General features: G+C 38.9%; 3 protein-coding genes across 3 annotated transcripts; 1 reads left to right on the top strand and 2 right to left on the bottom strand.

Annotated features, from left to right (window-relative positions):
- Positions 1-2536: 2536 nt before the first annotated feature.
- LOC129802502 (RNA 3'-terminal phosphate cyclase) lies at positions 2537-3939 on the top strand. Its single transcript, XM_055848398.1, has one exon. It carries the CDS (start codon positions 2786-2788, stop codon positions 3845-3847), a length of 1062 nt encoding a protein of 353 aa, XP_055704373.1. The 5' UTR covers positions 2537-2785; the 3' UTR covers positions 3848-3939.
- On the bottom strand, positions 3843-9550 carry LOC129802512 (RING finger protein narya-like). The gene is made up of 3 exons (XM_055848413.1): positions 9388-9550; positions 8968-9328; positions 3843-4176 (listed from the first exon to the last, which is right to left on the bottom strand). The coding sequence occupies exons 1-3, from the start codon at positions 9475-9477 to the stop codon at positions 3986-3988; spliced, it is 642 nt and encodes a 213-aa protein (XP_055704388.1). The 5' UTR covers positions 9478-9550; the 3' UTR covers positions 3843-3985.
- Positions 9551-9666: 116 nt separating this feature from the next.
- LOC129802474 (lethal(3)malignant brain tumor-like protein 1) lies at positions 9667-23656 on the bottom strand. The gene is made up of 4 exons (XM_055848341.1): positions 23534-23656; positions 21875-23088; positions 15885-16981; positions 9667-10809 (listed from the first exon to the last, which is right to left on the bottom strand). Exons 1-4 carry the CDS (start codon positions 23561-23563, stop codon positions 9821-9823), a joined length of 3330 nt encoding a protein of 1109 aa, XP_055704316.1. The 5' UTR covers positions 23564-23656; the 3' UTR covers positions 9667-9820.
- Between the last annotated feature and the right edge of the window lie 808 nt (positions 23657-24464).

Raw genomic sequence — 24464 nt, forward strand, 5'->3', positions numbered from 1 at the left:
GTCCTAGAACTGCTGTAGAATTCTTACGGAACGAAAAACTATTGAAGAAATGCTTTTTTGTTGATAATATCAGCGCTGGCATTTTATCCAACTTTGGTATTTTACGTGATTTTTTTTGGCTAAATAATGAAACAGAGGTAATAGAAAATATATAAATAAAAATTTAATACTGTATTTATCATGGAAAAATGATGTTTCCATTTGGAGTAGCGCGAAATTTCCATTTGGAACAGGTTTTGAATTAGCTTAATTTACCCTAAAGTGATTTTTGATCAAATTTACTATTTTAAATTATTATTATTAATTATTCGCTCTCCAAAAATATTTAAAATGAGGCCACCTTGCTGTCTCCGGATCCAGATGAATTTTTTCCTCAATTAAACACTATTTTTGGACTTCTAAACTGTTGCAAAAAAAAAACGAGCAGTAAAAAATTTAAAATGGGCAGTAAAAAATTAAAAATGAGCAGTAAAATATCTAATTATGGTTAGTAAAAAACTTAAATCTTTACAAAAATGGGTCTAACTTATATATTTAATATTTAAAATTGTTTCAGATAGAATGAAAAGACCTTTATTTTTCTTTTTCCCAAATTTGGACGATAATATCGCTGTTTCAAATTTTTTTGTTACTGCTCAATTTTAACTTTTTACTGCTTATATATACAATTTCCTAAACTGTTTATTGAAAAAGGATACACTACCCAGTGACCTGGGCTATGTTTACACTGTGAGACTGATGTTCGACTCTAAACTCAGCCTAAATTCCTTATTTTTATAAATTGTAAAATACATGAAAGACAAGATTTCTAAAACGCACTCAGCTGTCATTTTCTCATGGCTATTATTAGATATTTTTCTTGTAAAATTTGACAATTTTAGAAGTGTTTTCTTGTGAATATACAGTACACAGCGTCAGGGTGACGAAAAAGCTTCAGTGAAACATTGTAGAGTGATTTGAATGCCAAGAAAGCAAATGAATCCTCATAAAAATGTCTGCTGATCCGTGGCTCACCCCTTTCCGATCCGCGGAACACACAAAACACTGCATCCTTGAATTTAAACCAGAGGTGTGCAAAAACCGTTGAAACCGGATAAACGTCAAAATAAGTTTGTTCTATTAGTGTTTTTACCATTGATGTACATGTTTCTTTTGACGTTTATTCGGTTTGAACGGTTTTTGCACGCCTCTGATTTAAACCTATATATTGTTAATTTCTGTAAATAGCAAAACTGTAAATACATGCGAATAGTTAAATGGATCTCCAATAAACCCATTGGAATATAAAAAAAATAACAACTAGTTTTTTCGTTCTCATATTTTCGACTAAATATGGAACATGTCTCTTAACATTCTGATCCGTGGTACACTTCCCTTATTGAAGTGCTGGAGAAACACTTATGCCTTTTGAATGCCTTTGATAGTGGACATCTAACGGTTTGGAAGAAACTTGTTAAATGAATTATAAATGAAGTAGAGCCATAGAAAACTATATCATCTTGGGAAAAAAATCTTAAGAATTGAGAATATTCTCTAAAAGATAAAATTCCGGAAAGCTCAAAAAGAGAAAACTTGTGGATCGCAAACAGCAATGAATAACATTGAGGTGAATGCTCTCAATTCGGTGAAATTAGTTTTGATGCTCCCTCTTTTTCAGTTGATTTTTATTTACCTTTTAGTTTCATCTAGCATCAGTGACATCATTTATGTTCTTTCTAAGCAGAATAACATTCAGGCTAAAAATGCCAAAAGTTTCTCTACAATTGCAAAGGCATTTCATAAACATTCTCGCTTTGTAATCCGGATTATTGGGAAACAATATGACAGATGTCCGCTTCGTAATCCGGATGGATTTTTTGAATTTGTTCAACGTCTTGAAAATATAATACAAGTTTTTTTTGTATAATTAGAATAAAAATTTTAAAGAAGCTTAAAAAGACATAATTAGAAAGTTCTATGCTATTATACTTCATTTATTAAACAAAAACATCACAGGATAATTAATTTTCATTGCTGAACACACATCCATACTTGACCTCAAAATTATTTTAAATGTAACCGTCGATAACTCGTCCGGATTACACCGATCCGGATTAAAGAGCGAGCACTGTATGTAAAAGAAAATTTATTGAAACCTATAGATTCTTAAGCTTCTTAAGCCCCTTAAGAGTACGATACACGCCTTTTAGTACTGATATGAATGGAATCAAGAGAGCTTTGCAGAATAAAAGAATTTTGATTGTATGCCTTATTCATTTAGAGGACTGTATAACGCAATAACAAAACATTCCATGATGACATTCCCCAATCTCTGATCTTTCCCCAAACGTACAACTTTTTTCAGATTGGAAAGAGTGTGATTTATTAAAATATTAACTCTATAAAAAATTTATGCTTCTTAGGTATAAGAAATGAATAATCTTGGAATGCTTCACTATTTATCGCACTAACCTGTATCCGTTGAAATTTTGAAAAACAATTTTGTATCTTTTGGTGCCGCGTGCCACCTTGCGGAAAAATTGAGAAATAAACATAGAAAGCGTTTCGCTGAAAAAATTATAAACAATAACAAACAGGTTGAAAAATGCACATTTTCATTGTATTTCTTGCTGAATTTCACAATGTTACCTGTTAGATAAGATAAATTCCAAGTTGATTGCTAATTCATGTGCTCCAGTAATTAAAGAGCATGAATCCTGTTTGAATTGCAATAATTGGCGCACTTGTCAGTAGAGTGTCATTGTGTGAAAAAGAGGTTAGAACGGCGCGTGTTTTGTGGAGGAAAATGTTGGAAATCGACGGAAGTGTTCTGGAGGGTGGTGGTCAGATCCTTAGGGTGGCTGTGGCATTGAGTTGCCTCTGCCGAATCCCCATAAAAGTTGTAAAGATCCGAGCTGGCCGAAGTAAACCCGGCTTAGCTGCTCAACATCTTCAGTGCATTGAATTGTGTCGATCTCTGTGCAAAGCACGCATCTCTGGGGCTCATCTTGGATCCACAGAAGTGGAATTCCATCCTCAGTCTATTATTGGGGGCCGTCACAGTGCAGACACTAAGACAGCAGGGAGTATTGCGCTGTTGGTTCAAGTAGCCCTTCCTGTGGCTCTCTTCAGTTCTTCTCCTGTGGAATTGAGCCTCCGTGGGGGCACTAATGCCGAAATGGCACCCCAAATCGACTACGTGACGGAGGTGCTGAGGCCCAATTTTGAGAAATTTGGTGCATCATTTGAATACGAGCTTCTGCGCAGGGGATACTTCCCTCGGGGCGGAGGTCACTGCGTCTTCAGTGTGCGCCCCGTTGAGAAGCTCAAACCTGTGATCAATATTGAGTTGGGGCATGTGGAAAAGGCCTACGGATGGAGTTTTGTCGCCGGAAGCCTTCCACTGCGACTGGCTGAGCAGATGGCCGATGGAGCTCGTCGAGCAATGGGAAAGATCAACCTGGAAGTTGAGGAGTACAAGGAATCCGCTTCCATGGCTCCGGACAATTGTTCAGGGGTCATCCTGTGCTGTCAGACATCCACTGGCTGCCTCCTTGGTGGCTCAGCTCTGGGAAATAAGAAGGAAGAACCCGCAGAAACAGGTCGCCGAGCAGCCCGAGAGATCAAAGATGCCCTGAATTTGGGCGTCTGCATCGATTCCCACATGCAGGATCAGATCATCATCCTCATGGCTCTGGCTGATGGTGAGAGTCGTGTCCGTACGGGCCCCGTCACACTGCACACTCGCACGGCAATTCATGTGGCAGAACTCATGACCAAAGCCACATTCACGCTCATTCCCGAGGGCGACACCACAATCATCCACTGTCAGGGCATTGGACTGAAAAATTCACACTCTCTCGTCTAATCCTGTTACTTCATTTATTTTAAACCTCCATTGTCTTCATTGTATTCACAATTCACAGAAAATTTCATCAATAAATTCGTATTTTATCTCCATCTTCCAATTACTTCTTCTTCTTGATCGCCTCTGAAAGTTCTGATTCTAATTATCTCTGGACATTCTCTTGGGCTTGTCTCCTGCTCCCACTGTCATCCTTGACATCCCGTAGCGAAATGAATGACTCCCTTTCGAGGAAGTGCTCTGAGGCGTACTGTTCCAGAAGGACACATCTGAGGAGTTCATTGACTTCCTCTCAAATGTCGAATCGTTTGAAAATGGTGAACTAGAATGCCCTGCAAAAGTTGTCTTTTGAAGATTTTACATGAAATGCAGCTTAATATTGCAAATAATTTATTACAGAAATGTTGCAAAAACATTTTTTTAATTGCTGCTTTTAAGTTCTGTAACATTTATCAATAGCAAAACTGTAATACTGGGCTCCTTAAATAAACCAAATTAAAAGATAATTTAGGCCACGCCCCTTTAAATCTAAAAAAGGGGTGGCAAACCGTCCCAGGCTTTGTGAAATGCTCGAACTCGTAACTTAGATGATATACCTCAAAAGTACTTTCGCATCATTTACCGTTTCCCGGTACTCAACCGATTTGAATCAATTCATAAATCACTCAATAGATTCCACAAAATAGTTTAAATGAAAGAGTAATAAAAATTATATTCGAACAAAAATTTCTTATTGGTAAATAACCGGTTCATTACCGATTCACAACCGATTCGAACCGACTCAAAATATTTCCCAAAATACATCTCAGGAGTAATTTAATTGAATTTCGTAAAAAAAATATTTATACCGGTTATGAACCGGTTCATTACCGATTCAAAACCGATTGGAACTGGTTCAGTTTTGTCGGAAATTCCAAGACCTTTCCAACGACCCCAAACATGACCCCATTCGCTTGATAAATCGTCAGTTAAATCAGCATTTGTCGTAACTTCCTTTTGATAACTTTTCAGGAGACGATATTTTCAGTTCAGCTTTATTTTTCTTAAAAATGAGCCCCGAATGAGATACTTTTGAGTCAAAATAATAAAAGTGGCATTAATAGACTGTAAGTCAACTCGATAAAATCTTTATAAAATGATTTAAAAGCTGAGATTTTGAGATATATGTAAGAACCCAGGTAGCACAGACTGATCAAATACTCGAAAAAAGCTCGAATTCAATGGGCTGAATGTCGACGTAAAAAAACACAATAAGATTTTATCGTAACTTGCATCGTTTATAAAGCCGTAACTTCCAATGTATGGAGATCTTGGAAGTTAAGACAATTTTCAAAAATGCATTATATCAATTTCAGTTACTCTGGTGATAATAAGCGTCTTTATTTGACTAAATTAATTAATTAAACTGCTATTCCTTTCCCTAAAAGCTTTTATTTCATAAATTTTGTGCGCCGCGTTGTTTGTTTTGTTCTGAATCAGTGACAGATGGATAGGGATTTTTTCTCACTTTTTTCTCGCAAATATTGAATTAAAATGATTTAATGTTGCATTATTAGCACTATGTTTGGATATTTGGAAGAGTTTGTGAACGTTTTGTTGAGAAATATTACAATTTTGCTGCAAATTACAAGCCACGCAAACGAGCAAAAGAAGTTACGGCAAATGCTGATTATTGAAAATTTTGTATGGAAATTTGTCGTAACTTCCCCAAAAATGGAAGTTACGACAAATTCTGATAAATTTTTATTTATTAAGGGCACTTACGATAATTTTTCTTTAAAATAATTTTTATTGGGCTTATAAAAGTTTCTTTTTCTCAAGTGCGTTTAATAAACAAAATTACGCCGATTCTAAATATGTATATATCCCAAAATCGCAAAAATGAAGTTACGACAAATGCTGATTTAACTGACGAAATGCGCTCTCTACTGTCTTTTTAATCTTTGACCTTGAAAAACCGTTATTAGGAATGACACAACGGTATTTTCGTCTAAGAACGAAATGTCCGCCTGGATAATCTCCAAAACATATCCAAAAATGAAAACAATCGCACTACGAGTTTTCGAGAAATCCCAAAAAAACCTAATTTTGAAGGGGAAGGGGAGGGGTGGGGGAAAATGAGGGGCATGTTAACGATCCTTGGGTCGACTTATGGGGGGGTCCCCGAAGGTCCCAAGTCTCTATCTCTAACCGTTTAGCCTGTAGAGCTGGTGACGACGGTCGGACGGACAAACGGACAAACAGCGTGACGACAATTTCGCAGAAATCATCGTCTGAAACACGAAGATTTGTTGTCAAAATTGGTCTCCGGGGGGTGGAAAGTGGAAATTTTGGGTGGTGAAAAAATCGAGAGATTATACCGCGCTCTCCGTGGAGTTCGGGCAGTAAAAGTTATAAGAGGCCTAATTAAGGTCCAATTCCAAATTAAACAATCATAAAAAAAAGATTACGTTAATATTTAGATTTCTCAATTAAATATAACATGATGAATAAGCCATCGAATTCCTAAACGTTGAAAAAGTTAAAAGAAGTAAAATTCCATGTGGGCTTGAATTGCTCCAACTTCAAAATATAGGCCACGCCTCCAATAAGCTATTAAGCTTTTCCATAAAAATGAAGAAAAAATAGCACGCTCCACTCATTACTACACTACGCTTCAACCCTTCCAATATCATGTTTTTTGGTTTATTTGTAAAACTGAATTAATAAATTTCTGTTATTTTCGAATAAGTTTTGGAGAGTTTTGAATTTTGTTTGAGGGCTTCGTTCTGCAGGCCTTATTTTTCAATCGATTTGGTTAAATTAGGATTTTTTGGAAAGGTCTTTTGAAATTTTTAACTTAGCTACATCGGTCTCACACGATAGTATCCGGAAGCGACTTAATCTTTGTTAAATATTCTTTTCTTCTGTCCTAGTTAGTTTTAGAGCTTTTCCAATTTTTCTTTTTTTCTTTTACTATTTCTATTCTAAAAACCTTTGTAAATTTTTACCTTTAAACTTTTTAGTTTATTTTTCGTATTTTGTTTATTAAATGTTTTCCTAATTAATAACTAAGGATGATCTTTTAACCCCTTCACTGCGAGGGGGTCTAAATTGAGGATCAGAAAAACTATTTTCAGATTTCAGGTCGAGAATCTCAAAGGTTCTTAGATTCTGAAAATTTTTTCTGGACTTTCCGGTTAGGGGAGACCGGGGCAGAATTAGTCAGGGATAGAATTCAACAATGGGGTCTTATAATTTTTTTAGAAAGAATATTAAGCAGACTACGTTTAGGGCAGAATCACATTGACCGTAAAATGCTCACCGTCACCGTCAAAGCCCTCACTGTATTTCGTTGATTTACGCATTTTCATTGTAATTTTTACGCAAATTCTCAATTACCGTGTTACATTATCTCATACTCCGTGGCACTAGGTGAAAATAATATAAGAAAATTGAAGAAATAAAACGAAAATGCGATAAACGGTGAGCAAAAAAACTGTACGAAAAACTGTAGCAAAAAAAATCCTACAGTTTTTTTTTGCTCACCGTTTATCGCATTTTCGCTTTATTTCTTCAATTTTCTTAAATTATTTTCACCTAGTGCCACCGAGCATGAGACAAGGTAATATCATAATGTAAAATTTGCGTAACAATTGCAATAAAAATGCGTAAATCAACGAAATACGGTGAGGGCTTTGACGGTGACGGTGAGCATTTTACTGTCAATGTGATTCTGCCCTTATTGGGAGTATTTCAGTCCTTCCATACTCAGTAAAATATTTATCAAACTCATTCTCCCATTTTTTCAAGCAAGGGTTTCTGGTTTCTCGGGTTTCGCGATGAAATTCTTGGATTTCTCAGGTTTCTTGAAGCAATTCTTGGGTTTCTCGTGTTTCGCGATGCGAATTTTGCGTTTCTCGGATTTTGCGATACAAAAATTGGGTTTCTCGTCGCCTTGCAAACTTTTGTGTTACTGGAGTTTTACGATGCAAAAATTGGGGTTCTCACCGCGGTGCAAATTTCGGATTCCTCGTGTTTCGCCATGCAAATTTTGGGTTTCTTGTGTTTCGCCATGCAAATTTTGGGTTTCTTGTGTTTCGCCATGCAAATTTTGGGTTTCTTGTGTTTCGCCATGCAAATTTTGGGTTTCACGGGTTTCGCGATACAAAAAATGGGTTTCTGGGGTTTCGCAATATAAAAATTGGGTTCCTCGTATTTCGCGATGCAAAAATTTTGTTTCTCGTCGCGATGCAAATTTTGGGTTCCTCGTGTTTCGCTATGCAATTCTTTCTCGCGTTACGTGATGCAAATTGTGGGTTTCTGGAGTTTCGCGATGAAAAAAGTGGGCTTTTCGTGTTTCGTGATGCATATTTTAAGTTTTACGGGATTCGCGATACAAAAATTGGGTTCCTCGTGTTTCACGATGCAAAAATTGGGTTTCTCGGATTTAGCGATTCAATAATTGGGTTTTCTTGAGTTGCGCGATACAATTTTTGGGTTTTTCGGATTTCGCGAGGCATTTTTTTTTTTTGGGTTTCACGATGCAAAAATTGGGTTTCTCGCGAAGCAAATTTTACTTTTCTCGGATTTTTCGATGCAAAAATTAGGTTTTCGTGTTTCACGATCCAAATTTTGGGTTCCTCGAATTTCGCGATGCAAAAATTGGGTGTCTCGTGTTTCGCGATGCAAAAAATGGGTTTCTCGGATTTCGCGGTCAAATAATTGGATTTCTCGGTTTTATCCGAGGCATTTTTTTTGGGTTTCACGGGTTTCGCGATGCCAAAATTAGGTTTTTAGTCGCGATACAAATTTTGGGTTACTCGTCACAATGCAAAAATTGGATTTTTCGGGTTTCGCGATGCACTTTTTGGGTTCTCGTGTTTCACGATGCAAAAAGTGGGTTTCTCGCGATTCTTGGACAATTGGCAAATTGGGTAATTTTCTACGCCGGTCTCCCTACCCATTTTTCAATTTTTTTTTGTTTCTGAAGTTTAGCGAAACTTTGGTCAATTGTCTTAGATTTTTCTATATGATTCACCCCTTGATCATTGAGGATCTTGATATCAAAAACTGAAAACTTTTCAAGAGCTTTTCTTGGAATTCTATGAAGGAAATACACAATGTTCCTAAGCTGTACTTACCACCAGATGTGGAAGATTCTGGAGTTCGATACTCTGTAAAGCTGGCTTTTGATCCTCCAGCGCGTTGCTTTTGCAGAGCTTGACATCGAAAAAGTTCTTTTCGCAGTGTATCAAATTCCTTTTTGTGCTCCTTAATGCAACCTTGGAGAGAAAAGTACTCCAAATAGATCTGTTTTGTGTTACCCGTCCTGAATGATCGCTGCTCCTCCTGGAACCTCACAATCTTCCTCAGCGTCTCTATCTCTGGCAGGGGATCACTGAAGAATTTCTTTATGTTCTCCGGCATATCCTTTGACACTTTTATTAGACGACAATTGGCATTGCAGACTGAGCATCTCTCCTCATTCCTCAAAATACAGTTCTGTGGAGAATTCATTGTTAGAAAATGTTCCAGAATTTTCAGGATATATTCGTGCTCACCTTGCATACCACATGGTGGCATTGAGTGCAGAAGAGATCACACTCGAGTTCCCTGTAAGCAATGAAGCAGGAATTGCAGAAGGGATCCATTTTCCTGTTAGAATTCACTAAAAACAAATTCACAAATTCCTTCTGCGGGAAAACTTTTCTGAAGTTGGTAGCACTGCATAGCTTTCTGAAATTTGCGCCATCTGACAGAATTTTTATGCTTTACTAATCCTGTTCCGTTAATTCCGCCATTACATTTCCGGTCAGCTCCAGTAAACAAAACAGCGTGGATTTACAATATTCTATTTATTGTACGTAGAAGATTCTTTAACATCTCCACTCTATCTTAACATGATTAATTTATGATCTAAGAAGCAGAACAATTTTAAAAGGATCGAAGAATAGTTTGATTGATATCTTTACAAATTCAAGACTCTCTGTATTTCTAGAATTGCAGAAATTGTTCATTAATGTCCGAGCGCAGTTTCACAATTAAATTGTACAACTTTATAGCAGGCCCCAGTTTGATGTCCAGCAAATTCGTGAGATCATCCTTGCTGAGAGACAGAAAGGCCTCTCCATCAATGTCCTCCGTGCGAAATCTCTCTGCAATGTGCGAACAATTGGGGAGATTGCTGAGAAAATTGGCCACTTCATTAGTTGACCAGAGAAGTGGATTAATTTGCTTCCGTTCACCCAGCTCGATGTGACTCTTAATCTTCGAGGTATTCTTCCAAATGGCTTGATTCTCCTTTAACGGGCTACTCGGTTCTGGAGGAGTCTGTGAGGTTGATGCTTCGGGAGTATCTTGAGTCGTCCTAGCCACTTTCCTCTCAGCCATCGGAGCAGTCTTACGGGGCCTCTTAATCGATGTGGCCTTAACAGGCTTCTCAATTCCTGTCGTCATCCCAAATTTCCTCTTCCTCACCAAACTGAAGCGCAAAGCATAATGCGTCACAATGTGCTTGGCATTATTGAGGCGACATGGTTTCACAGCCCGATGATTGTAGTTCTTCATATTGTACGGACACTCAATAGCCGCCTCGTGATTCTTATACCACTGATTCGCAACACTCCCCTTACCACTGCAGACCTTCAGGCCACACCGCTGAACCGGCCATCTGTTACTGGGCACTGCCTCCAGCGGATGACCCGTGATCTCACAGTAGCCCGTGGGAAAGATGTCAGTACTGTCATCGTCCACCCAGTACGCGTACTGAGTGTCGAAACCATCGTAGAGAATACGCAACTCATAGCCAACTATGTCGATTATCGTGGCTGGACGAATAAATTCCGGACAAACCCGATCTACTGCCTCCAACTTCATGCCCTTCCGGAAGTCCCTTGGCGGCCGCTGAACAAAATTTTTAGCAGGCACACCATGGCTGTTTGTCTGATGCAAGTAACGTGACCACGAAAATGCTGTGCTACGTCCTGTGCGGAAGAAAGTGGAAGCCATCAACATAGTCAAAATACAGTCCATACAGTTGGAGTTTTGATCAAAAAATTTAAAGTATTCTGATCAACGGACGGGACGGACAATACTTAAAACTATTGCCGCGAGAGGGCGATCAGGACAGACGAAGACGAACGAAAAACGAAGAATAGACAGACTGAGACTGGACGCCTAAGAGAGTGGACGTGAGTGAATAAAAAAGCTAAAAGTATTCTGAGTGTTTCAATAAAAAAAAGTAATGGAGTCTACAGTATCATGGTTGATGGCGTTGACAATTGACAAAAAATTAACAAAAGAACTGCGTGAAGTCAGCTAGGATATTGTCGTGTATAGCAAAAATGACGGTAACTGCTCTTGTACTAAAATGTGTACTAAGTTTATAATTATTGTACACAGAGTGACCTAGTGTGTAGTGTAGGGAAAGAATAGAAGGTCACTTGTAGCAGAACTCTCGGAGGGACAACATCTCAAAAAGTAAGTTTGAAAATAAAGTCAAATATCCCTCCCCAAAAGTGAGTGTTAATTCCTGTCAACTGAGAAATCCACTCGACCACCACGGATTTATCAGCTGGCGACGAGAAATCTGAGAAAAAGCCAGTGATAGCGAAGATGCCTACAGAATCTGAAGAGGACACGTCGAAAAACATGGTCACCGCGTGTGGCAAAGTTCCCGCAGCAGACCCTGAAGAAGATTTTATGGGGTACAAAGGCCCCGTGGAATAGTATTTCATCGCCGGAAGTGTTCCAGAATCATTGAGAGTTACGTCATTAATCGCTGTCCAATGAAGTGTATAAAACCTTCAAGAAGCTTTCCTACCCGAAATTGTCCAGCCAGATGACTTTCAAAGAAATTATGGCGCTTTTAGGGCATCATTATAAGAAGACAGTGAACATACGCTCTGAGAGGTTTAATAAATGATAAAAAGTCGTAGCTAAAATGAGTGTATAGAGAGAATAGAACCTACATAACAGATTGTCACAATACGAACCTAAACTACTCTGTGTAGTAAAACAACAGGGATTTTGGAGTATTTTCAAGGTAAAATCCCTCACATAATTTGGTCATTCGAGTCGGACATGAAGCAATTACTTATATATGTAAAGCTCTAGCAATCATAATGGACAACTTAATTGATCACCCTGGAGCAGCTTTTATTCTGAAAGATATCTGTCGAAAAAATTTCAGAATATGGTGTTATAGTTTATGATTGCTTAATAGATTTGGAAAATGTATAAAAAATGACGAATTTGTTGTTTTTTTTTAAGCAACATTTTCCCCGGGGTGTATTGGAGGTGCTTTTATGACGAGGCGACGAGGTCGCCTAAAGCGGAGAGGATTGGAGGCACTTTGAAACAGAGCTGAGAGGAAATCTTGCCCAGCAACCACAAGCTCGGTAGATACCGTGGCCTACCAGTCGAAAGAATCCTGGAAATGAAATCCACCACACGGGTATCGAGATAACCAGGCAATGGAAGATCGAGTATGGAATCACCATATGCAGACACATCATATTTGCGAAGTCCGAAGACATAGCGCAAACATGAATTAAATGCAAGTCTCAGACGACTATGGGCCTCAGCATGTGCTCTGAAGAACAACTCACACCCGTAGGTGAAAAATGGCACAATAACTGTTCTAACCAGAAGCAATCTGATCTCTTGGGGTGTAAAAGTTTGGTACCGTCGTAAAGTTCGCAACGTGAGAAACACCTTGCGGCAAATCTCAGCTACGTGATCCGACCAAGTAAGTGTATTATTAAAGATGACACCTAGATTTTTCACCTTGGAGGAGAGTGAAATTTCTTCATCCGAAAGGAAAAGTGGAAAGGAGATTGGGTTTCTTCTTCTCGAGTGCACCAGAAGTGCCTGTGACTTTCTGGCATTCAGGACCAGACCATTATTGTCGGCCCAGTGTGAGATCCTCTCCAAATTATCATTCACAGCATCGAATGTGTGAGATGAATTTAACGGATCTCCAGAGCAGTAAATCTGAAGATCGTCTGCATACAAATGGTACCCACAATATCTGAGAACGTGCGAGAGATCACTTATGTGTTAACATTTTCGTCTGAATCGTGGGTTATCACCAATGAGAATTGCGAACTCTTAGCTGCGTTCTAGAGGAGGATTCTGATACGGATTTTTTGTTGCGTATGTGAGGAAAGACGCTTCCGGAGCCTATACAACCATGCGGTGTATAGGCTCAGGTAGGCTGTTCATATGGTTCGTAAGGATGAGGACAACCCAGCCTGAAAAGTCTTTAGGGGTGGACTCCATACTCCGAGGAAAAGAGGCTGACCCAGCCTCCGATGGATCGACAGCGTGGTCCAGGACGCCAGCTCATGAGTTCCCTGTTCGACATGCCGCGACGGTGGCGGCCTCCCAAATGTTCAGAAAGTGGTGGCCATCAGAGAGAACTATTGCTTCAACCGCGTTCGCTTTTTCCCAGCCCGTAAGAATTTACATTGGACCGAACCCTGTTCCGAACGCGTTTGCTGAACAGTGTTCAAACAGGGAATTGGAAAACAGCGGTGCGTAGCAGACTCGAGTGGCGACGGGTTCTGAGTCAAGCCAAGACCAGCAATTGGTTGTATCGCATTGGTTGTAGTATGTGAGACGATGATTTCGATTACAGGCTAACCGGAATCGTCACCTCACAAATTTACTACAACCATCGCGCTACGGCCAATTACTGGTCTCGGCCTGACTCTGAACTTGTCGCCACTCGAGTCTGCTACGCTCCACTCATGAGCTGGCGTCCTGGTCCACGCCGTCGGTCCATCGGACGAGGCATATGAGCCGGGCTGACCATCTGGTTCGCAAGAATGAGAACAATCCTGTTTGGAGTCTTTAGAGGCAGAGAATCATTATTTCGAGAAAACGACGTCGACACAGTCTCTGATGGAGCGACGGCGTGGACCAGGGCCACTAGCTCAGGATCAGCCATTGATTGTAGCGCCGTTTACGTACATAACTATGTGAATGAGTACCGGAAGAACAACTTTTGGGTGTACTAGGTATACTACTCCAGTACGAAGATGAAAAATTGGTGAGGGTCATTTAGCCATTGTACAGAGACTACAGGAGCTGTATGAAGGAACCGGTATAACAGTGAACATGACTAATGGAGGTAATGGTGAACTATCGACAACCTGAGCCTAAGCAGTGCACTAATGTCAATCAAATCCCATTGAACCAAGTGGAAAAGTTCAAGTACCTCGGGGTGTTATTGGACTTCCACAGTTCGGTTCCTTCGATATTCCGATGTTCCTTCGAACCGATCAAAGAAGAGAAGATGTTCCTTCGACTGAAAGAAGATTATCAAGAAACTCGTTGCAGGTCAATATGAAGGGACGTCTACTTCAAGGTAAACCTAAGTAACGAGAGGTCAAAGAGAAATGAATGCGTGACGTATGGCCTGTTCCTTTCAATTCCTATGTTCGTTTCTAAGCGGACTTGTGCCTGATTGGCTCCGGTACACTCAGAGGAATGACGAAAGATTGGGTAACCATCAATCCTAGTGAGAACGCACAAATCTGGACAACGAAGAAATCTAGTCGTTTTAGAGAAAGTTGTATGAGGAGCTAACAATATCTCCCCGATAAATCAAGACTGTTCAAGTTCAGAAAGGTTGTAAAGGAGAATGGTCAAATCCGGTCCCGGAATCGCCACGAACGGGACCTATGTCATTGGATAGACATTAGTATAGGTAACAACTTTTGTTCTGGGATTAATGTTCTAAACCATGGAGGAACAGTTCTAGAGCATAAAAACTATTTTTAAGAATTACGAAGAATGATCAAAAGTATATGGGCGCTGGTTCATCTTCACACAAAGATTAGAGTAGACGCATTTTGAAGATATTGATATAAGGTTGAGAAAAATGCCGGGACCCAGGACGATAAATGCTGGGAGTCCTTGTAAAAAAGGCTTTTATCCTTCCGAAAAATTGTTGTTTTGACTACGAATTATACAAGAACCGCTAAAATGATCTTAATGAAATTCGGTATAGGGTCAGTGTATGTTTTAAACTTTTTATTTATGCATACCACCCCCTCCCGCCACCCTCCGTTCTGGTAGCCCTCATACAAAATGGGGGCAGTTTACCTTATAACTCTTTTTTAAGAGGATGCAGAAAGCTGATATTCAACAAGGGAACAAAGCTTATGGAAGACACTTCAACCATGCATGTTAATCCCCTCCTCCACCACACCTTCTAGTAATCCTATACAAAATGAGAACATTTTGACCTCTTTTCTGAGAAGAAGTAGTTCGTTTGTAAAAGAATGAAAAAAATGAATAACTAATAACGTTAACAATAATTTTCTAGATTTTATATGCATTTATAGACATCTAGTCGAATAACAGCTTTCTGCCTCCTTTTAGAAAGGAGTTATAAGGCAAAATAGTCTTATTTTGTATGGGGGCTACCAGAAGGGGTGATGGACGAAGAGTTTGGGCAGTATGGTTAAAAAGTCTTCTTTAAGCCTTGTTACCATGCTATATTTCAATTTTCTATCTTTTCTCAGAAAGGAGTTATAAGGTGAAATGCTCTCATTTTCTATGAGGGCTACCAGAAAGGGGGACAGAGGAGGGAGATATTATACATGGTTTAAAAGTCTTCCCTAAGCTTTGTTCCCTTGTCGAATTTCAGCTTTCTACCTCCTCTTAGAAAGGAGTTATAAGGTAAAGTGCCCCCATTTTGTATGGGGGCTATCAGAATGGAGGGTGGGGGGAGGGGGTGGTATGCATGGATAAAAACTTTAAGTCATACAGTGACCCTATACCGAATTTCATGAAGATCACTTTAGCCGTTCTTGCGTAATTCGTTGTCAAAACAGCGATTTATCGAAAGGATAAAGGCATTTTTACAAGGACTCCCAGCGTTTATGGTCCTGGGTCCCGGCAATTTTTCAATCTTATATCAGTACCTACAAAACGCGCCTACTCTCGTTTGTGGCGATTCCGGGACCAACGCCCATATAGTTTTGACCATTCTCCTTTCGCAATATATCAAACTTCAAAAATTTCAAAGTAGAAAAAAAATACTCACTTGTCGGTGTCAGAATTTCCTCCTTGATGGTCTTGTGGAAATCAATGGGATGAAGCCTGGGTGAGTCATAGTTGCACCAATAGTCGTTGTTGTCGCTGTGCCCGTCGAAGTGAATCCTAACCCTATCCCCAATGACATCAGCCACCGTTGCCACTGTTAGCTTCCCTGTGCCCTTCACATTTTCCGCTTCTAGCTTCATGCCCACCTTGAAGCCATGAGGAGCCTTCAGATAGCCTCCCATGGCCAGATTTCGGAAGTTCTTAAGCTTGGCTGCTTCGCATTTTGTCTCCTCCAGATACCGATGCCACACAAATTTTCCCATTTGTCCACTCCTCGGCACAATCAAATTCTTCCCTTCGTGCTCACACCAACGCGGTGGAAAGATGTCGGGACTGCTGAAACCCAACCAGAAATCATACTTCACCGGACATCCATCAAAATGCAGCAACATCCGTTGTCCCTGAACCGCTAGAACCGTTACAACACCAAATACCGAACAATTGTCCGGATCAATGGCCTCGAGTTTCGTTTGAGGACGAAACGGATGCTTGGTATAGTAATCGAGAATATCACTGTTGCAGTGTGGAAAGAGTTCATCTGGAGCCCTTTGGCTGTTAGTTGACGCCAAATAGTCTTTCCACGGAAAAACAGAATTGTCCTTGCTCTTGCGCTTCGTGGACGTACTTTTGCCGTCCTCCTCTGTTTCCGTGCATGATCGACGCTTCGAAATATTAATACAGGCTTTGCTACAGTAATCCGGAGCCAGGAAGTCCGCCGCAAGGCCTGAGCATGAGCACGAGAGGCATGTGTAAATGGGCTCAGTGGCTGTCTGCAGTTGCCTCACGCGCAAAGGATTGAGTTCGCGATCACAAATGGGTTGGTCGTAGTGTGATTCAGTCTGCTGATACCGCATAAATTCATCATCATCCATGATATCCACAAGTCCCAGTTCATTGAACTGGAAGTGCAAGTTACTGCCATAGAGATAGCCAATGCCATCCTCCCAGCGGATCAAATTGAGCGGATCCTCATCCTCACCCTCCCGTCGTGCAGTCAACTTCATTAGTTGGCAGTTGGCGTTTCTCTGAGTTAAGCTCCTAAATCAGAAAAAACCCTAATTCATTTCTTGAACACCGGATGATCGCTAGGACGCAGCATAATGGGCAATTATTTCGTAAAAGTGGATTGTAAAAACTGCTCTCTCTTGGATTTCGAGCAGTTAAAATGATCAATAGAAATTTAAAATTCACTCAGTAAAAAATCAATTAAGATCAGTAGTGCACAGTAGGCACAACTTTGTCATTCAAATGTGATGTGATCCAAAGTGCTAAAGTGATGCTCGCGAGAAGTAGACGACTGTGATAGAGTCGGTTAGACGCAAGGCATTTGAGAAAGTGATGGAAATTTAGATTTCATGAAATTCGCCTTAGGGGAAAGTACTCTCCCTTCGAACGTTCATGCCTTCGAATAATGTAAATTTTCTTTTAGTTTTCCTAAGAGACTTACACATTTCTATTAAATAGTAGATGGCTCATCATCAATTGTTGATAATTCCGTGATAATTTAGTGTAAATCTCTTACACTGGCTCCGGCACACCTTTTGGATCAGGAAAATTGCATGTAATCGAAATTCACACATCTTTCTTTCTCAAACGTTTTGCATAAGTCTATCCCACTCTTTCCGACTCTTCTTCTTCATTTAAACATCAGACCAATTTAAATTTAGTTCAATCTAATTTTGAGCGTAAAAGACTGAGATAGACATACGCAAAAAGTGCTGAAAAAATGATGTGAATTTCGACTTCTTGAAATTTTCCTGATCTAAAAGGTTTGACGGAGCCATTTAGGAAAGAGATGTGAATTTTGATTTCATGATTTTTTCCTGACAGAAAATGAGTGTGGTGCAATAGGCAAGACAGCTGGTGTTTGGGCGGACGAGATTTCTGATTCGACTCTCAAAGTTGTGAGTTCGAGTCCCGCCCGGTGCAAACAACTGAATATCAGAAAAATACATTTTCACTGCAATATAACGTAATAAAAATGCACCGCCTCTGCTTTAAAAAAAAAATTCCGGGAGCATGGAAGAAGCATCCACACTACGGGGAAGGCGCTCCTGGGCGGTCTACACATGGACTTAGCGGATTCTTCCACCACGTAATGCAACAGCAGTATAACATGACATTGTAACAAAGTATTCCGAATCGATTAATAATAATAATACTTTCGGCACTCCTAGTTCGGTAAGGTTTCATGAAATCAAAATTCACATTCCTTTCTCAAACTATTTGCATAGGTTTATTCCTAATTTTCGGTCCCAAAATTGGACTAAACTAAATTTAATTTGGTGTGATGTTCAAAAGAAGAAGAAGAAAAATGTGAAATACAGTAGAGTCTCGCTATAGGCCATCGCTCTATAGTCCACAATTTATCGACCGTTGATTTCAAAACACTGATTTTATGTTAGGTTATGTTTTTTAGTACGCAACAAGCATAATTATTTTAATATTTTTGGCAAACTTTATTAAGTAGTTGTGATAATTGTGATCCATAATGAAGAGAGCGAGGACAAGTACCACAATCGCAAAGAAAGTGGAAGCCGTCGCGCAATTTCAATACTAAAAGTCGTTGATAATTTTAAAAAATTACATGGACTATAGTGCGACCCAAGTGTCAAATCTGAAACCAAATATGGACTATAACGAGACTCTACTGTAGTAGGATAGACATATGCACGATCGTTGAGTAACGGTACTATAGCACTAGGATTTTCACAATTTAATTTTAAATTCAATTGAGCTAATTGAGCATTATAAGATTTCTAGAATTTACCTGGAACTTCTTACAGCCAGGACCCATTTTGCAAGTAATTTGCTTAATTTTAATAGTGCCGTGAGATTTTTGATTCTGAATGACTCCAGAAAATGTGTGATAGTACTTAAAATGTCTTATAAGTTACTTATCTGTTATGCAAAAGAATCCCCAAAGCCAGAAAAAAGAGTTGTAGGCAAGGGGGCACATGACGAGACTCCCAACTGCAATTTCTTGACACAACAACTTCCTTCGAATTGCTTTGGGGGAACTTAGCAAATTACTCCCGATACTAAAATTTCACTCGCGTACAAGTATATCACTAATCACTGTACTTATTTTATTTTTTATTTTTGCCACAAAATAATAATTAATTTACGAGTGATTAAATTTAAAAAGAACAATATTCTTCAAAAGGCTACTTGTTTAACTGCAATAAAATTGAAATTAATGAGCAATTTTAACGTTTTTATTTTGCTGAATTCAAATTTAATTGAGTAACCACATTTATGCTGTTTTAGAATGTTTAAACATGTTTTGGTGGGCAAAGTTTTAGTTTATATCAATAAATAGGCGAAAATCTATCGATTCAAATGATTTTTAATGCAAAATAACGCATAGGAACAATTCATTTGAAAATTAAATTGAATTTACAAATTGAAAAAAATCCTAGTGTGATAGCACGGTAAGAAAGTTGTGTGAATTTTGACTTTATGAAATTTTCCCAATCTAAATGGCATACTGGGGCTATAAAAAATTAAAACTGGCCAGTGGAAAAATGCTCCGTTTCTGAAGTGACATATGGTTAGTTTAGAATTTTCAAAGCAGTAGGCAAACATGCATAATCTCGTCAGGTGTATAATCCCTATGTGCGTAATCCCGGGATCCACTGTATTTGCTTCTACACGTAATCGAATTTTCTTTGTGTTGGTTTCTGTCATAATTATTTGGTAGTTTTAGAACACGGTGAGGACTAGGAAAACCAGTAAAGATATGAACCAACACAAAAAAATCGATAATGCAGAAGCAAATGAGAACTGGGGAAAACAATCGAGACAGAATTCAACACAAAGAAAAGTCGGTAATGCAGGAGCACTCAGTCAAAAATGAGCTTTTTGGACAAAAATGCAAAAGTAGCCCCACATTCTAAAACTGATCTAATCTGTTAATAATCATTTAACATAAGTTGAATTACTATTAGTAAATATTTTAATAAGAGTCAGAAAAACTGAAAATAATGCCGAGGGAATATTTTTGGTACGGATTGTGTGTTCTGAAAGGGGTTTCTTCTTTGAATATTAAAATTTCCAGCCCAAATTCTACTTTTTCAAATATTTTATTATTATTTTATTAATATTTTTTTAAGGAGGATTCTTCGAGAACTGTATTTGATGATTTTATTCATGTTTTTTAAATAAAAAAATTAAGTAGGTAAAAGAAATGAAATTGCTACAATAATAAAAATTAATTTGAAAAATAATAAAAAAAAATATTTGAAAAAGTAGAATTTGGGCTGGAAATTTTAATATTCAAAGAAGAAACCCCTTTCAGAACACATCACATAGATTTATATAAGATTTATATAAGAAAGTATTTTTTAAGTCAATAGAACTGGATATTACAGCGTTTTCCCGGTCCAAACCAGGTGTATTTAAACTTACTTGTTATTATCTTAACTTGTTTTTATCAAATAAATTGAAATTGAAATTGTATTTAAACTTACGAAGGGTGTATGTAATGTTTTGAACATTACTGTATGTCTATATCGCTAAGCTATTGTTTTTAATGAAGTTTATATTTGGAAAATCTAAACTGAATTTAACCAGTAACACAAAAGGCATAATCAAATAAAGCTTTGGTTTCTCATTAAAGTAGTGAAAAGGTGGTTTATGGTGCTATTCCAATAAAAAATGAATATTTTTTATTTAGCATTTTACTGTTCTCAAGTGCTTCTGCATTATCAACTTTTCTTGGTGTTGGTTCCTGTCTCGACTGTTTTTCTCAGTCCTTGCTGTGTTCTAAAATCACCAAAAAGTTATGACAGGAGCCAACGCAAAAATAGTCGATAATGCAGAAACACTTGAGAACAGTAAAGTACTAAAATGAACATGTTTTAGAACGACCGTTCTCAAGTGCTTCTGCACTATCGGCTTTTCTTTTCGTTGACTCCTGTCATAACTTTTTGGTGATTTTAGAAATTTAGAAACTGATTAGAGAAAATAGTCTCGACAGAAACCAAAACAAAGAAAAGTCGGTAATGCAGGAGCACTTGAGAACAGAAATGTACTAAAAAACATGTTAATTTTTCATAAGATTAGATGGAATCGCGGTATGAGCAGGATATTGCAAACCGCATCCTGTTCTTAATGTACTTTATGAAGGCTTTGAAATTAATGTTAGGGGATCATTTATCGTGGGGTTTCTACTTGACACGTGACAATCCTTTCTCCATGAAAACACGCGTCGTGTTATCTCAAGATCACAAAGGACAGCAAGATTAAAAATTATCTTGTCAGATTTTCAAACGAAATGAATTTAACACTTTCTAACACACTATCCAATCCCAGCACGACTTTTTGGATTGCAAATGATCTTGTCAAAAAATGCAAAAATTCATGAAAATTTTCTTCAGTTTCATAAACTTGCAGCCCCCGGGAATTTGAAGCAAATGAAGGGCAAAATAGCTTAAACTTACAAGAGATCAAGGGCGAGTCGAATGATGCAGAAAACGCAGAAAACTGAGAAGTTCACCACAAGAAATGTCTTGCAATGATCTTTATCAAATTTTATTATCACTGTGACTCTTTCAACTCCTCTCCTCGACTTTCACCTTCCCATTTAACCGAGTAGCCCATCCCGAATTTGGAAGATTTCTTGTGCAACTGTAAAAAGTCACTTGGCCAGATCATCAAAGGAATCGAAGGAATCACATGAGATTCAGGAAGCGGGATTTGGGATTTTGTGAGGATTGGGACATAGCTGAACCAAAGGATTCTCAGATGGACTAGAAGGGAGAATGGATTTTGTGGATGGTCTTGCTTTCACTTGCTAAACTTCGGACAGTGCTGAACTCCGATAAACAACTTTTGCTGAAACTCGCGACCTCAAAACTGGTCGATTCTAACCTCAAAATCTTCGTGGCAGAACAGTGACCCCGGGAAAATAGGGAAATTATTACTTACCTTTCGTCAAATCCGCGTTCATTGCGATCAGGATCACCATCAGATGCTTCCAGGGGATCCAGAAGGCCATTTGGGTGCTCCTGGACCGGTGATTTCTCAATCTTTTCACTGTCGGACGAATTTTCCAGGCTCTCATCGCACAGAAGAGATTCAAAAGTGGCTTTTTCTTGTGGTTTGGGAGTCTCTTCAATGGGACCTGTAGGTTTCAGGGGTTCTGACAGCCGACGGGGCGTTGGGGTTTTCTTGGGTGTCTCATCCGTTGATGATGAACGGGCAATTTTCCTTGGAGTTTTTTCACTTTTAGCAACTTTTTCGTCTACTAGCAAATCTCTTGCTTCTTTCAGGGAATTTTCTGAGCTAATTGTGCCATCGGAATTGATGGTGATACTCTTGCGTGTCACTGATAGGGATTTACCTGCAAGTCCCAGCATTTTAATGGGTCCATCGGGATCCGAAAGGCGCCCATTTGAGATTTGTATATTAAATCCTCTAGAATCCGGGGATTCCTTAGATGGATCCTGTAGACTAGGAAATCGGCTATTTATCCCAAAAGCAGGCCCCTTGAAATCCAGAATTGTTCCCGTTGGAAGATTTGTTATCTGAATTGACCTGACTTCGCCTTTGTCAGTCTTGGGACTGGCCTGAGTGGCTTCTGGTTGAGGTTTTGCTGGAACCGTTGGGGCATCAGTCAGTGGAGCTTTGGCAATTGGCTTAAAGACTTGCAATGTAGTCCCTGGACTGGGACTTGCCGCCTCAGTCGTTTGAGGTTTTGGGGCAATTTTAATGTCTTTGGGCAGATTCTTCACACTAACTGGCAACAATTTGAACTCAGATCCCTGAGCACTTGATGCTGGAACAGCCTTAGCCACCTGCAGCTTAACAATTTTATTGGAATTCGCGCATTTCATGAACAAATTCCCATCCTTCATGAAAATATTCTTATTCTGCGAAAACCATTCACCCAAGGATTCCCCGCCCGTCTTAACCGTCAGCAAGCTCTTGGTAATTGTTCTACCAGGCATAGTTGTTGTGGGCAAACTTGGGGCATCTCCGGGCTGTTTTGTTGTTGATGCGCCCGAGACAACAACAGAAATGGGGTTAGCAATCAGACCCGGAATCTTCCTTACGCAAATCTTCGTAGTTTGTCCACTTTCCTGTGCATTTTGCCTAGCACTACCATCCTTATCGTCTTCACTGATCATGGTGCATGGGATCTGGGATGGTTACACGAAAAATAAACTAAACATTTGCACAAAAACACGGAGAATTGAGTGAAAAATTTTGGGGGAAAAGCCAATGTCACTGTGAATCTCCCTCCGTTTCACTTTTCGATATTTTTTCTACATTTCTATGTTTTCCTCAACAGCGCCCTCTTGCATATTCCCTTCGAAACTTTAATGACAACTGCATGAGGAAAACAATTTTCAAGGAAATTAAGGACAAAATCCCACCCATGAATCCAAAACAATCCATGAAAATTCTCCCCAACACATTAAGAAAACAATAACGTTACCAATTATGCCGATATAAAGAAAATAACAAAGATTTTGCATGTACTTGATCATCCGCGCCATTTCATCCCACACACCCACAAGGTTTCCCAGTATTTCACTCAAGTTTCAGTAATTTAGTCATATCACAAGCAAGAAAGGTACTTACTTTTTCTCCCGAAATCAAAGGAATATCCATCCAATGTGAAATTCTAGGATTTTTTGCCAAAATTCAGAGAAGTGTTCCTGACTGTCACAGTAAAACGCATTGCCAACCTTCACGCAAGAAAAAACACCATCTACGCGGGAAGAAACGACAACTCAAAAAATCAATAAAATTTAATTTTTACCTTCGAATTATCAATAAAATAGGTCAATAATTGCATATTTTAGAGAAAGCGGTTGTGAAAAAGGGTGATTTGTAAGAGAAAATTCAATTTTTTGGCAAAAATAAAATTCCCTCCTTCGAGTGGTGGCGCCATGAAACGATAGTGGGAAAATATAGAACTACACAGATGGCGCTTGGGTTGATAAAGGAGAAGAATTTTGAATTGAGTGAGATTGAAGTAACGTTTTTAGTTTTGAGAATAAATAATTTACTAAATAATTATTCTTAAAAAAAGACTTGTGTTCTTTCCTCTACTCTATTGATTAGAATCAAAATAAGTTTGTTCGATAAAATATATGGATCAGTGTTCATAATCTTCGCCGATCAAGGGGGAGATATTAGGTAAAAATGTGTACACCACATTTCGACACTTCCACTTCCGCAATATAATGTGGAATGTATAATTGCACTTCCAACACTCCTTGCACTTCTTGCACATCATGCATTATATTTAAATCATTTAAATACAGTGTAGCGGTACCATCCAAAAAAAACTCCATAATTTCCTCTTCTAATTTAAGAGTAGATAAATATTATAGAACTCCCTATCCTTCTCTATCCTTTCTGTATTGAGTGGCTGTGCTACTGTGCAAACTGGTTCCCACGGTTCCCACAGATGGGTTGCCTTTGTGAGACCGGTCAGAGGGGGACAGATCGTTGTGGAGATCAGTAGTTTACCACTGAAGTTCCGGTCCTTTCCAAAATTCCCTTC

Source organism: Phlebotomus papatasi, chromosome 2 (assembly GCF_024763615.1).
Source record: "Phlebotomus papatasi isolate M1 chromosome 2, Ppap_2.1, whole genome shotgun sequence".
NCBI lineage: Eukaryota > Metazoa > Arthropoda > Insecta > Diptera > Psychodidae > Phlebotomus > Phlebotomus papatasi.